This window comes from Cicer arietinum, chromosome 3 (genome assembly GCF_000331145.2).
Source record: "Cicer arietinum cultivar CDC Frontier isolate Library 1 chromosome 3, Cicar.CDCFrontier_v2.0, whole genome shotgun sequence".
NCBI classification, from domain to species: Eukaryota; Viridiplantae; Streptophyta; class Magnoliopsida; order Fabales; family Fabaceae; genus Cicer; species Cicer arietinum.
Window position 1 is genome coordinate 50,167,667 of NC_021162.2, and position 15,497 is coordinate 50,183,163.

The 15,497-nt window shown below is 28.5% G+C and overlaps 3 protein-coding genes across 4 annotated transcripts in view; all 3 read right to left on the minus strand.

Moving 5' to 3' along the window:
• The window catches only part of LOC101509921 (F-box/kelch-repeat protein At3g23880-like), a 14,123-nt gene extending 13,188 nt beyond the window's left edge, over window positions 1–935 (minus strand). For both annotated transcript variants that reach the window (XR_012162230.1, XR_012162229.1), the window contains exon 1: window positions 612–935. The gene's annotated coding sequence lies outside the window, so the exon portion shown is untranslated. The remainder of the gene's footprint in view (window positions 1–611) is intronic.
• A 1,072-nt stretch (window positions 936–2,007) lies between these two features.
• LOC101491197 (F-box/kelch-repeat protein At3g23880-like) lies at window positions 2,008–3,887 on the minus strand. The gene is made up of 2 exons (XM_004491641.4): window positions 2,546–3,887; window positions 2,008–2,296 (listed from the first exon to the last, which is right to left on the minus strand). Exon 1 carries the CDS (start codon window positions 3,774–3,776, stop codon window positions 2,556–2,558), a length of 1,221 nt encoding a protein of 406 aa, XP_004491698.1. The 5' UTR covers window positions 3,777–3,887; the 3' UTR covers window positions 2,008–2,296; window positions 2,546–2,555.
• An 8,847-nt stretch (window positions 3,888–12,734) lies between these two features.
• On the minus strand, window positions 12,735–13,475 carry LOC101496057 (F-box/kelch-repeat protein At3g23880-like). Its single transcript, XM_012713298.3, has one exon. The coding sequence runs from the start codon at window positions 13,473–13,475 to the stop codon at window positions 12,735–12,737; it is 741 nt and encodes a 246-aa protein (XP_012568752.1).
• Between the last annotated feature and the right edge of the window lie 2,022 nt (window positions 13,476–15,497).

The window sequence follows — 15,497 nt, forward strand, 5'->3', positions numbered from 1 at the left end:
CAAAGTGTTAGTGTCGTGTCGGACACCGAGACACACCTTCGATCAGAAATGTCAATGCTACCAAGGTTAAGGACGTGTTTTTTAAACTTAATAAGGGCTCTCTAATGACTGCCGTAGGAGGTGCTTAATACAAGGCTAGCAGTAGCCTCAAACACACAGACTCTATATCCTACTACTACCATCACAATTTTTTTGTTACAGGGACAGAATTGTGAATTGTTATTTCATTTATACATTTTCTGTTATTTTGATTATGATTAATTCAACTCTGTTTTTCATTTTGTTCAACAGTTAACTACTTTTTTATAGTGATGATACTCTAAAGGGAGAGTTGCAGAAGTAATTATTAGGCATAATGAAAAAAATTGCATTCACAACGAACTTGACATTTTACCAAACAGGTAGCAAGCAACTATGATGCATAAAGTTATATGAATAATCCGTTGGACTAAATTCTAACTTGCTTTCAAGCCAATCCATTCAGCGGATTTTCAAACACGTCTGTTCTATTGAATTCATATTTTGCTAACTAAGAACCAATAATAAAAAATTACAATAAAAAACAACAAAAATAATTATATAATAATAAGCAGAAAGGGAGAATGGGTTACCGGTTAATCGTTTGCTCGGAGAAGTAAGATGGAAGCTGCTATTTACTCTTCAGTTTCGTTTACTTTTTCATTTTTTGATGTGTTGAGCTGAGAGTAAAAGGGTGGTTTTGCCAACGATGAATCCAGCAGAAGCTTTTGCCAAAATCAGAAAACGCAGAATAATATGATATGATTTAATCGAATATTGATTTTGTGAATATATTTTTATTATGTCGGTTTTAAAGTTATATCTATATTTAGATGTTTTTAGAGAAAAATAGATTATTTATAAGTTTTCATAACGTGATCTTATAGAGTTTACAAGGATCAAATGTTTTCATTGAATTAATTATTGTCAAAATTAAAACAAAAGATTAACATTGTAACTAAAATATAAATTAACAGATCAAATTAAGATAAAAAAATCATAAATAATTTGGTAATAATTGAAATAAATTTAAAGACCTATAAACGTGTTTAAATTTTAAAAGAGTTTTTACTAATACAAAAATTAGTCTAAGATTTTAAAAATTAAAAATGATTATGCAGTATTCAATAAGAATTGCTTTAGTGTACAACAAAGTTCCATAATATTCAATTAAGATTTTTCATAACTCTTAATGTTTCAAGATAATATTTAGATTTTAATGAATTGTATGCGAGGTTTTTTAATTAAAAGACATTCATTCAATAATTTCACCAAAACACATAATATTTTCGGAGCTTCACCGTGATATATATACAAAATCATGTTACCAAAAAATTCTATAATAGATTTTTAAAATTTAAGTTTAGTCTTAATTCAATATTACAAAATCAATTTATAAATTAAAGTTTCACCAAACCAAACAACCTACATACAAAATGAAAGTAGCTAAACTATAAAATCGATTTGTACATAAAAAATGCTACGTATTACTTAGGTGATATGTCTGGACGTACAATAACATACAGGTTGCTATAAATTAATAAGAATATAAACATATCATTTATATAGAAAATAATCTTCAATGAAAATATTAGAATAAATATGGTCCTACTGCAAACGAGTATCTAATTAGTTAATAACTTTAGGTGGTGAGATTTTAAATTAAATATTATATCTACAAAACGAAGTATTAAAATGTAATCCTAAAAGACGATATCACCTCGAAATTCAAACTCAAAAGCTAGAATATTTTAATCCATTTTTAATCATAAAGTTGACATACATAAAAAACTATACAGATGATTCAACCATTGAAGGGGAAGCATACAATCACACCACAGTCAAGGTGAAAGTTTCCTTTGAGTTAATATATTGAGTTACTGATATAATGCAGGGAACTTAACATCATCTAGTGATTGAAAAAGGATTTATAGCTAGCACAAGCAATTTATTAAATGCATAAAATATATACATAAAATGCCAAAGAAAGAACATTCAACCATATATTATTATTGATATATAAGTAACAAATGTATAGCAACTACAAAATACTCCTATTAAATAAGAACCCAGCAAAAAGTGAGCTTGAACATAGTACATGCAATTCTAAAAAAGCACAATTATTCAGTGCAAAATTTCAACAAACACATTTTCAAAGAAATCCATAAGAGACATCAAGAGGGCCATAACTATCTTATACAAAATGAATATAATCCTATTTCCATGCCACCATCTACCATCAATAACACCTGATGTGTCACCAGTTTGGGTTGTAGGCCTATAATTCAGAAAAGACCCTTTTTAGATTAGAAAGTGCAAAACCAAAACACAAATGAAAAAACATGAATGCATAATTATCATAAGTGCAGCACACAATTTGTACTCACTCCAAAGCTTTGTACACCCAAATATGACAAGGAATAAATAATGACATAAGTCATCATTGAAAAAAATTGCAATCTACTATTATGACATGATAAGATTTCAAAATAAATTGGAACAAGTAAATCATCATAAAGGAACTTACTTTTAGGAAGTTATTGAACAAAACTTTCAACATAATCTTTGGAAATATACCACTTTATATTATTGGTAACACTAGTTCGTGTTGCTGTACCGTCTCTCAAATTATAAAGAATTGCTTGCTTTTCTTTATTGCTTGCCAATATAAGTGTATCACCATTCTCAGAAAAACACAACGGAAATAGAAACAACCGAAGATACATCACACTCCAACCAAACGTATTTACTTGAAGATTCTGATAACTAATTTTAACGAATTGAGTCCAAGATTCTTCAACTCCAAATTCAGTCATCTTCCACATAACAAAATGAGATCTCTCGAAATGGTAAGAAAAATAGAGACATTCCATCAAGACAGCAATAGTTGGCCCAACAACATCAAAACCCAGAGGAGGCAACAATTGCCTATACGTCTCTGTACCAAGATCAAGCGACACAATCACAAGTTCTTCAACATCAACATCATTCAAACATTGAACACGTTCTAATTTATTTCGAAAAGCCAACCAATTAACGGTACCTCTTAAATACACACCTTCATTCACACCTTCGTTTACTGGAATATCGTTAAAAACAACCATATAGTTAAAAATAAATAGAGGAAATTTTTGAATATTTCTCCAACTATTGTCACCCAAACTGAAAACTTTAACTTCCTTACAACAATAAACCACTACCTTATAAGTTGAATTATGATAACAAAATGTGCATCTAAGCCTCTTAAATGCATGTTGGCGAGATTGGCGAAAAGATCCTAATTTTTCAGATAGAAACCCTGTGATTGGATTACATAAACGAATCCAAATATCTTGAGGCCCAATTGTTGAAGAAAAACCAAGCAAACATACCAATCCATTACACGAACCAATTACTCTACTACAATCCTTCATATGCATATTAGGTTCGTTGACAAGAGTGACTGATTTATTCTCTAGTAAACGACATATGGGGAAGGATACAATACCAGAATTCTGATTATTTTTTGGGTCGAATGGGATGAGTAGTAGGTGTTTGTTTTGTGGCAAAAGTTGAAGGTGCAATTTTACGAATATGGAATCGGAGATGAGGGTGTTCCAAGACTTGCTCACACACTTGAAACGTAATATAGATTTTACGTTAAGCAATAAGAGGATTTTGGTGATAAGGTCATTAGGAAATAAATCAGTGGGATTGGAGTGTTCAGCCATATTTGAAGGTGCAGTTGTTGTTGAGGAAGAAAAGTGTTTGAATAACATGTTGAAGAAAAACCTTTCTGTTTTTAAACAGAAACTTCTTGTTTTGAGGGATTGAAACGCAAACTATGAATTCTATTTTCTTTTTTATAAATAAAATTATCCTTTTACTTTTTATTAGGGAATCTTGTTAGATCTTTTAGTTTTTTAAATATATATTTGTTAATATATACACAAATCGCAAATTAGATATATATATATATCTTCCAAAAAAAACTTGATCAGTAAAAATTTAATAGAGATCATTTAAAATTAATTAAAGATATAAAAAAAAATTGATCACTACAAAATAATTTTTATTTTTTAATAAAGATATAGAAATATAAAAAGCAATGTATTGAAAAACTCTATAATGAATGATTTATAAATATTGGTGAGATTGAAACTAATGACAAAATACAAAAATGTTAAGAATCAATTTCTTTTCTATTCTTTCTATAGATGATTTTTGAGTAAATGCTTATTTTTGTAGTTGAGAAAAATAAAAATATTTTTCAGTCATTTTAAAAAATAAACCACTCAAATTAGTTTGTGAGAAATTTTTAAAAACTCAATTAAGTCCCTAACAAAATTTAAAACACATTTTATTGTTTTAGTGCTTAAGAAAAATAAATCAGGACAATTAAGTTATTCGTTGAATTTAGGAAAAATTAAACTTATTTCATCTAGATAAACCACAAATCTAAGATAGAAACTATGTTTTCATAGTGGTATGCCGTTCTGAAGGTGTGACTTTCGTCGTCTCTCATTTACGTTAGAAGTTGTATTTTTTTTCTTTATTATGTTTTTTTTCTTTGTCTGTGTTTTTGAATGTGTTATTGTTCTTCCTACTCAGATTTTTGAATGTGCGATTTCATAAAAGATACCGTTGTAGTTTAATTTGGATATTGTTGATGTTGTTTTTTAAATTATATTATAATTTAGTGAATTTTTTGTTACATGGACTAAATTGTTCATTTTATTATTATCAAATATTTAATTGTCTATTTTTAATTATGGTTAAAGATCTAATTATTATTATTTTTATAGAAACTACACGTTAGAATTAAGTTGACGAGTCTTTGCACAAGTTAACAAAAAAAACTCAATTGTAGTTCACATAAAAACTAATTTGGTCCGATTTATTTTTCTTATGAATTATAAGTGCTTTTATATTTCTCAAAATCTAAAAAGAGTCTTTAAGAATTTCTGAAAGACCAAAGGACCTTTATTCATTATTATTTGGCCAATATCTAATAAATAATTAACAACTCTTTATTTACTTGGTATTAAATAGAATGACTTTCTCTCTATATATATACATAGGTACATAATACAATAATTCAATATAGTTTTTTTTTCTCTGATATATATATATATATAGTATTCAATCACAAATTGATGTTTTTTTATTTAGCTTTTTTAAAGTCATCAAAATATTTTATATTGAAAAATATATATTAAAATATTTTAATTTTTTTTAACCTTTATGTTGCATCTCCCTGTTAAGAGAAACTTTTTTTTTGTTGAGGCAGTAGGAGGTTCCGTCTTATGACCACCTCAAGAAAATCTTTTTTTTTTTTTTTTTACATAGTTGAGGTCGCATCTCAAATATGCCACTATATGTACTAGATTTATTTTGTTTTTATTCAATTTAACAATTGAGTAAATAAATAATAAAAATATTTAAAAATAAAATCATATTAATAAAATATATTAAATTGACGAAGACAAAAAATATTGTTTAGTAGATATGTCAAAACAAATGTGTTGTATTATTTTTACAAATTTTATTCTATTTTGTAGATAAATTTATATTATTTTAATAATTCTCTCCTATTTTGTTGATAAATTAGCAACTTAATTCTTTGTTAACAATTTCCTCTTTTTTTTTTCTTTTTCAGAATCTAAAATATAAAAATTAATAAAAATAAAAATAATAAAAATAATAAAAATAATAATAATTTTAAATAAAATACTAAATTATATTAACAAATCAAACAAAATAATTCAAATATTTACTTCATATTAAATATTTTTTTTCTTATAAAATTTAACTATTTTCATAAATTTCATCTAATATATATGTAAAACTTTTCTCAAAATCATACATTTTATACACATCGGCACAAATATATATATTTATTGAATATCAACACACATAAAATGAACAATAATAATAAACATTCATCCATAAAAAATACAACGTAAATTAAGTGTTGCTCGTGTACGTGAGACTCATATAAATAGAATCACACTTAAAATATAAAATACAATACAAGTAAATATTTATGGTGTTTCTTATTATCAAAGGCTTTTTTTGTGTGTGTGTGTGTGACTAACATCAAGAATCAATCAAGCATCACTAAAAAAACACTCTGTTTTCAACGATTTCAATTTTAATTAGCAATCAAAAGAATTAATTTATGTTATATATGAGATAATGAGAGTGAATATGCTCTCATACAACTGGTCAAATTCTGCCAGTTTAGTACAATCTCTAGTTACAACCATAAAAGGCCAACCTAAATTTCACTATTTAAACGATTCTTTTTAAATATTTTTAAAATATTCTTTTCATTTCTCGATAAATCTTTTAGCCATTTTATCGTACGACAATTTTTAAACTTTTGACATTATATTACTATTATAAATCACAAAATCAAAAATAAGTTCATAAAATTTAAAACCATAATATCAAATTAAACCAAATAGCTAATTAGTTCACAAAATCAATAAATTACAAACCCTTAATATCAAGAATATTCTAACTTTTTTGAACAATCAATATTCAACAATTTATTGGATGAGTAAGATTCTAGAGCGTTTTGAAATTGAGAGAAAAAATCACACACAAACAACTATTTGATAAAGGAAAACATGGTTATGCTTATGCAGCTTGCGGCCGCACGCGATTCAAACGTTATTCTTGAGTGCAAAACACGTAGTTTAGATAGTAGTCGGTGGCCGGTGAGAAGACCGGAGAGAAGTGTCAAATAAAATTATGAATTAATTTCATACTTTAATATTCTGAAAAAATGTACAATTTTAAAATGATTAGCGTGCTATTTTTTAAAGTCTATGATATACTATAAAAAAAGAAATTCCTTACCATGATCCAAAAAAATCTATTTATTATCATCATATGAAAAAACAAAATACGAAATAGTCAAAATAATATTCAAATCCTTCTATATTATCAAATTAGTTGATTTCAAAATTAACTAAATAGCCAAACTATAAAAAAAAAATTATTTGATTAAGTTGGCAATATTTTTCAAATAAAATATTTGTTTATAATTGACGTCAACTTTTGTTTATAAAGATTTTATTTATTTATAGCTCCTTTGAAAGCTCAACAATAACTTCAAAATTTACTCAAATTTTGTTGCGGTTTCCTTTAATTTTGGATGCATATAATTTTTCAATAGATTGTGAATTGTGTCCATTATATAGTTTGTTGCCATAAAATAACGATTTGTTAGGATATAACTTTGGTGATTTGGTTTTTTATGTTATTGAAATTGAAAAGCTATAAAATCAAATCTTTTTCACTCTAATTTATTTTTTAAATATTTTATCATATATTTCATTCTTGATTCAGAGATTTTTTTTAACTTAAAGTTTTTTATTTTTGAGAAATAAGGCACTTAAAGATTATATATATATATATGGAAGTTTGGTGCCTTTAAATATCGTTTAATAATGAATCTGAAAAAAATGTATAAAATATAAAGAAAAAACAAAAATTGCATAGAATATAAAGGTTTGATTGAAATAAAGGTTTGATTCATTTCGAACCTTATTTCCATTCAAGATCATCTCTCTCATTGCACACAATATATTTTCATTGAAATACGTAACCCTCATTACGTATTTCTTCAATACCGTATTTCTGTGAACAATATTTCTATGAACTTTCTGCGTTCCCTCTTTTCTTCACATTTCATCTTTCTTCGAACCATTATTCAGGTATTGATGTTATTAATTTTTTGTAATCATTAAAATGCATGTTGAGCTTGTTTAAGATATACTGATACATGTTGAGCTTGTTTAAGATATACTGATACATGTTGAGCTTGTTTAAGATATACTGATACATGTTGAGCTTGTTGATGTTATACTAAACTGCATGTTGAACTTGTTGTAGTTAAATGGATACAAACAAAGATTTAGAATGTCAAAATGAAGAAGTTGGCACCTCTAAGACTTATGAAAATGAAGTCAAACGTGGTGCAACTATCATGCAAAAAGTCATTAAAGCAAGGAGTAATGGCATTAAATTTGAGGTATACTATACTCTGTTTGCTGTGTGTTTTTTTATCTTTTTTTAATAGCATGTACTTACTATATGAGTTTATTAGGTTGGTTGGAATGAGAGTGGTCAGCCAATTGACCCCAACAGCTCTATGTTTGTAAGCTATATTGGGGCCGTTGTTCATCAAAATGTCCCAATTACAATTGACGATTGAAGAGATAAGGCGTTGAAGGATGCCAAAAATATTATATGGAATGACATTCAAGTAAATTTTTTGATCCACTCTTTTGTCATTTATAATTTTTTTTCTGTAAAATACATTACTTATAATTGTTTTCATTGCAGACCACTTTTGTTCTTGATGAGGGACGAAAGTCTTATGTTTTGAGAGTTGCTGGGAAGATCCATCGTGGATTTAGATCCCATCTCTCAAATTTCTATCTAAAAGATAGAGAAGGAAGCACAAGTGCTGAACCTCCAAAAATATATTAACATTATATATCAAACGATGAATGGAGAACATTTGTTTCCAAACGTTCTGACCCCGCGTTTGTCGTAAGTGACTAACTTATTCGCATTTGTGTTTTATTATTCATATTCGTAGCGTATTTTAAATTTTTACACAATTGCTATTTTTTTTATATAGAATATTAGTAAGACAAATCGCAAACGGGCAAACAATCCAAAACACCCATACAAAAAATCACATATGGGATATGCAACAAATTGTAAGTAATTAAACATCACTTTTATATAATGAAGTAATTTGTATTATAAACTATAATGTGTAACTAATTTGTATTATTTTGTTTATGTTTTTAACGAATAGAGAAAAGACACCCAAGCCGATCAACCCTTGGGTCGTCATATCTTATGGAAGGAAGCGCGTGTTAACAAAGACGGAGTGGTTGATAATGAAAATGTCAAAAAAGTAGTAGAACTTTGTGTAAGTATATTATCACTTTAATATTTTTTAATATTGTATTTTAAAAATGCTATTGAACTTATCTTTTTAATGTTACATGCATTTTAGGAGATTATTGAACAAAGTTCTGAAAATCCGGAGGGCAACAAGGATACTTGCAGGGATATTATGGGTAAAGTGTTTAATGTCCCTGAGTATTCCGGTCGAGTTAGGGGGAAAGGATTTGGCGTAACTCCCAAAAGCTTTTTTCCTCAAGAGAAGCGCCAAAAACCTTCCAACGAGGAAGTATTAGAGAAGCTCAGAATCCTATCAGAGCAAGTGGCACTCTTGGTGAATACGAATAAAGACAAGCAACTTCCGGTTCAGCTCCAACCTGAAATACAAATGGAGAGTGAAACCGGGAGTTGCAACGTCGGTTTGAAGAGTATTCCCGAGGTAATTAATTACTTACTACTTACTTGCTTATGTAATTACTTATGTATTAAACAAACTTATATATTAACTGTACTTATGTTTTAACTATTGATGTAGGGTGTCACCACATGTGTCCTATACTTATCCTCGCCGACTCAACGGAAGGTGGGAAAAGGAATATTGCACAATACTTCGGGAGAAGTATTGCACAATATTCCGATCCCCGCGGGCCATGTCAAAGTATCGCCTACGGTTGCTTTCGAACCAACTGCACCGTTGCCCATACCGGACAACGATGGAGATGCGACGCTATTGGTAGTTACGTGGCATGACCCACAAACCTTGTTGCCCTCGAAAAAAAGATTCCCAGAAACAAATCAGTTACATCGCCCGAAAAGGTTTGTCACATTTATTGCCTAAGGTTTGTCATTTTTTCAGATTCAATAAACTAACATTTTACCTCATTTTTGTAGGTCCAAATAAATAAACCACCCCTACAGCCAAAAAAAGGCAGCAAACCTCAAAAATTGGAGGTTAATAGGGCTGCCAAACTACAAAGGCTGGAGGGTAATAAAGCTGCAAAACTTGCAGCAACAAAAAATCTGGATCGGGGAAAATCGGTCGCTGCTGCTGCTGCTCCTAATAAAAGTCAGCCACGCCTTGGTAAATACGGGGCGTGTCTTGACATCCAAATAAAAAGGAACATGGGCAGCAGCAACGATTCGCCCATCGTACAAATGAATAAAGACATCTTTGGAGATGAGTATATTGAATACCTCGAAAAGGAGCACATGTACGAACTTCTCGAACATAAGGAGCTGAGTGCTACTGTAATCAGCTTGTACATAAGGTAAAAAATACTTTTAATTGCATTTATTTGTAATTAATTAAATGTATTGGTAATTAATCTAGTTTAAAATTTTCATTGAAGGTTTTTGTACGAGAAGGTCGTGTGCACGAGGAAACTGTCAAATAAATACTCATTCTTGTCTCCGCATAAGATGTCGATGTTCAAACTCGATCCAGACAATGTAAAACACTACATTGTAGATATGTTTTTAAGAAATAAAGAAAGTGATAAATTGTTCTTGGCACCATATAATTCAGGGTACGTAATTTTATCCATGGATCCCAATAAAGTGCCATCGTCAAACAAATAACATCGACTGTGGGTAGTACGTATTGAGATTCATGAAGGAGATTGTTGAGAAGAATAAAACTATTATCCCAAAAACGGTACGGTATTTTCATTATATGATTTTCATATATAAACTATCTATATATTTGATACTAACTTAATATAATATGTTCAATTTTTATATTGCAGTGCTTTGACAATTCCAGTCCATCATATTCTGAGGAAGATCTAATGGAATTAAAGGAAGACTGATGTTAGTATGTGCTTGACATGCAAATTATTTGATTTTCTGGGAAATAGCTTGCTACTGGGCAAGGGATCTGAATATTATATGGTAGCTAGTGCATATTATGTATATTCTGTTAGTTATTATATGTATATGATCATAGGACACAATATATGAACATGCATATGGATCTGAATGTAGTTAATTAGGTTGTAAATTAGGTTATATATATATCTATCTGAATGTAGTTAATTAGGTTATATATATGTATCTGAATGTAGTTAATTAGGCTGTAAATTAGGTTATATATATGTATCTGAATGTAGTTAATTAGGTTGTAAATTACAGAGGTACAGAGTTACATATATGTTAATTAAGTTACAGAGTTCTGTTTTCTGTTCTACTGATTGTGTGAACTGCTTATGGTATTTGAATATGTTTTGTTGTTGCGTGCACTGATTGTGAACTGATTTTGGATCAAAATAATTTTGGATAAAAAGATAAAAGACAGCGCTTTCTAAAAAAAATGCCATAAAAAGCTAAAAAGCGCTTTTCATTTCAAATATTTAATTTATAGCATTTAAAAAAAAACACACATTTTACAGCGTTTTTTTTTTTAAAAGCGATGTAAAATGTTGTTGTAAAGCGCTATAATGGTGTACATTTTACAGCGCTTTCTTAAAAAAGCGCTGTAAAATGTACACACAAAAACGCTGTAAAATGCAGACCCATAATTCATAAAATGGGTGTACGTTTTACAGCGCTTTCTTAAAAAAGCGTTGTAAAATGCAGACCCATAATTTTATATAATGGGTGTGCATTTTACAGCGCTTTTGTTAAAAAGCGCTCTAAAAAGCAGACCCATAACTCATATAATGGGTGTGCATTTTACAGCGCTTTTTTGAAAAAGCGCTGTAAAATGTGCATAACAAGCGCGCGTTATATTTACATGTTTTATAGCGCTTTTTTAAAAGCGCTGTTGTATCTTTTACATCGTTCGATTCCACAACGCTTTTGTTTTTGAAAAAGCGCTGTAAATGGATTAAAAAAAGCGCTGTAAAATGCAGTTTTTCGCGTAGTGATGTTGTCTAAGTAACCTTTGTTACTTAGATTTGGTTCAGTTGGATCTACAAAAGATGTACCAAATTATTCAAAAGATGTACTAAATTATTCATGTGAGATGTCATAAGTTGGAAGGAAGACACAAATTAAATAGTTAAATATTTGTAATTGATCAAATGTATAAATATGTTTTTAGTATCTGTAGATATAATAGTTTTTAATTTTAATTTCTCTAAAAAAATTTGTTTGGATTTCATCCATATAATATCAGAAAAATTTATTTTTGATCTTTAATGTCAAGTGAATGTTAAGTTAATTGACAAAGGAAAACGTGGATCAAACGTTATTTGGATTTCATCTTGCAATGTTCAAAAACTTTAGTTTTTATCCGTCAAATGAATATTACAAAAATGTGAGCCGATAAATAAAGTAAAACTTGAACCAATTATAGCCCTCCAATGAAAATATTTATTTAAATATTAGATTAATTTGCATACTTATTTTTATTTTTATTTGTATGCATAGTTCTAAAAAATGCAGCCACTTAAATATAGTCGATAGATATAATCATTTAACTATATAATAACACAGGTCATCGTTAGAAAAAAATTTGTTATCATTTATTATAAAATAATAAGGATATCAAAATAAAATACATGAATTAGAAAAAAATGGAACAAGTAAATCATGGTAAAGAACTTACTTTGAGGTAATTGGAACCACACTTTCAACGTAATCTACGGAGAGAAACCAATTTATTCTCTTGACCATACTAATTCGTTTTTTTGGTATCATCTCTCAAATTATAGAGAATTGCGGAATGAGTTATTGTATGCCAATATAAGTATATCACCATTCTCCGAAAGATACAGTGGAAATAGAAACAAGCGAAGACAAATCAAGTTACCAAACTCATCATTTAGTTGAAGATTTTAATAACTAATTTTAAATAATTGAGTCTAAGATTGTTCAACTCCAAATTCAGTCATCTTCCACGTAACAAAATGAGTTCCCTCATAATGATAAGAAAAATAAAGGGAGTCCATCAACACAGCAATAGTTGGTGCCACAACACGTACCAATTCATGAAAACCTCGAGGGGGAAAAATTTGCCTATAAGCTTCTGTAGCAAGATCAAGCGAGATAATCACAAATTTCTCAATATTAATATAATCCAATATCTCAAGAGTTTCACTATCTTGAACATTATTTTGAAAAGACAACCAGTTAATTGTACCATTCAAATGCACACCATCATTGAGATGACAAGAGAAAATAATAAACGTATTGTCAAAAGGTACAACAGGTAAACTTTGAATATTTCTCCAATTATTATCACCCAAAGTGAAAACTTTGATTTCCCTAGAATTGAAAGCCACCACCTTATAAGTATGAGTTGAGTTATCATAACCAAATGTGCATCTAAGCCTCTTATAATGTTGGCGAGGTTGATTATAAGATCCTAATTTTTCAGATATTATTCTTGTGGCTGGGTTCCAAAAACGGAGCCAGATATTCAGAGACAGAGTTGTTGAAGAATATTCAAGGCCCAACAAACAAACCAGTCCGTTACATGAACCAATTACTCTGCTACAATTCTTCTTGGACAGTTCATAGGGAAGAGTGATCGATGTGTTTTCCAATAAACGAGATACGGGGAAGGGTACTGCAGTAACATCACAATAATTTGGGGGCTCCATGGGAATTAGTAGTAAGTGTTTGTTTCGTGGCGATTGGTGAAGGTGCAATTGGACGAATGTGGGATTGGTGATGAGTGAGGAGATGAAGGTGTTCCAAAACTTGTTTACACATTTCAATTGAAATATAAAGCGATGAGAAGATTTTGACGATAAGTTCGTTAGGCAATAAATCGATGAAGTTGGAGTGTAGCGACATAGCTGAAGAGTGAAGAGGCAAGAAAAAAGTGCAGTTGTTGAAAGAGAAAGGTTTTTGGATCTGAATATTACGTAGAACAAAAGTATACTCTGTTTTGAAATAGAAACTTGAATCCTTCTTATTTATTTCTTTCTTTACCGGGATTGTTGCGTAGCTTTCATAAAAACGGATTTTACTTTTTATTCTCAGTTTTTATTTTGAGGGAAGCTCGTTAGACTGTTAAGATTAATAAAGTTTATTTTTTTATCTTTTTTTTTTTTTTTTGGAAATCTTTTTTAAAACGAGATTCGCTAGTTGAGATATATACGCCTCGTGAATATTTTTCTTCATAAGTGGCGACCGAACACATATGGAGGTAAGATTAATATGAAGTCAAATTTTAACGAGGCTTTATGAAACCTATTATAGTAAAATTACTAAACTTGTATTTAGTTTTTATATTTTATAATATATAATCATTTATTAAACTAGTAAAATTGATTTTGTATAATATTATTTTTTCAATTGAGAATATAATTGATTGATTTGATAATTATTGTGACAAAATTAATTTTAAATTAAATTTTATTGTAAAAATATTATAATGACGCTTTTTATTAAGTAAAAGAAATATTTCTAGAAGCTTTTTTATTATATAAAAAATTATCTTTTTGGAGATCTAAAAATAGGGTTATGCATAGTTGTATGACAGGTTATTTTTACAATTATATTTTAAATTGGTTATTTATTAAATCTGGTCTTAAACCAGTTATTTTTACATTTTAAGAATAATAATAAATAATATATTTGCTATGGGTTATGAAAACACTGATTAAATCACTCAATAATTTAAAATTTATTTTTTGAAAGATTTTAAAAAAATGAAAAGGTTTTTAAAAAATGAATAATCATTTTGAATTAATTTACTGTGATAAAAACTGAGTTTTTATATTTTTAAAATCTATTATAAAAAATAATTTTTACAAAAAATACAACGTAAGTATCTTATAGGATAAGTGTTGCTTGTGTACGTCAAACTCATATAAATAGAATCATACTTAAAATATAAAATACAACACAAGTAAATACCTCAAGAGTTTCTTATTATCAAATATATTTGTTTTTGTTGATTAACATTAAGAATATACAATCAGGTATCACCGAAAAACACTTTGTTTTTAACGAGTTTACTTTTAATTATAAGAGCAATTAAAAGTATTAATTCATGACGTATGTTATGTCCAAGATAATGAGAGTGAATATACTCTCATACAACTAGTCAAATTCCACCAGTTTTGTATAATATTTTGTTACAACCATAAAAGGCCAATCTAAACTTCACAATTTAAACAACTCTTTTTAAACATTTTTCAAGTATTTTTTTTCATTTCTCAATAAGCCTTTTAACCATTTTATCGTGTGACATTTTTTAACTTTTGACATCACATTACTATTATAAATGACAAAATCAATAATAAGTTCATAAAATCTAAAACCATAACATCAAATTAAACCTAATAGCTAATTAAGTCACAAAATCAATAAATCACAAACCACTAACATCGAGATTATTCTAACTTTTTTGAATAATCAATATTCAACAATTAATTGGATGAGTGCGATTTTGGAGCATTTTGAAATTTAGAGAAAAAATTACATACAAATAGCTAATTGATAAAGAAAAACACGATTACACTTATGTAAGTCGCTGCCGCGTGCGATTCAAACACTATTACAAAATGAAAAACGCGTAGTTTAGATAGTTGTCGGTGGTCGGTGAGAAGACCGGATAGAAGTGTCAAATAAAATTATGAAGTAATTTCATACTTCGATATATATATATATAT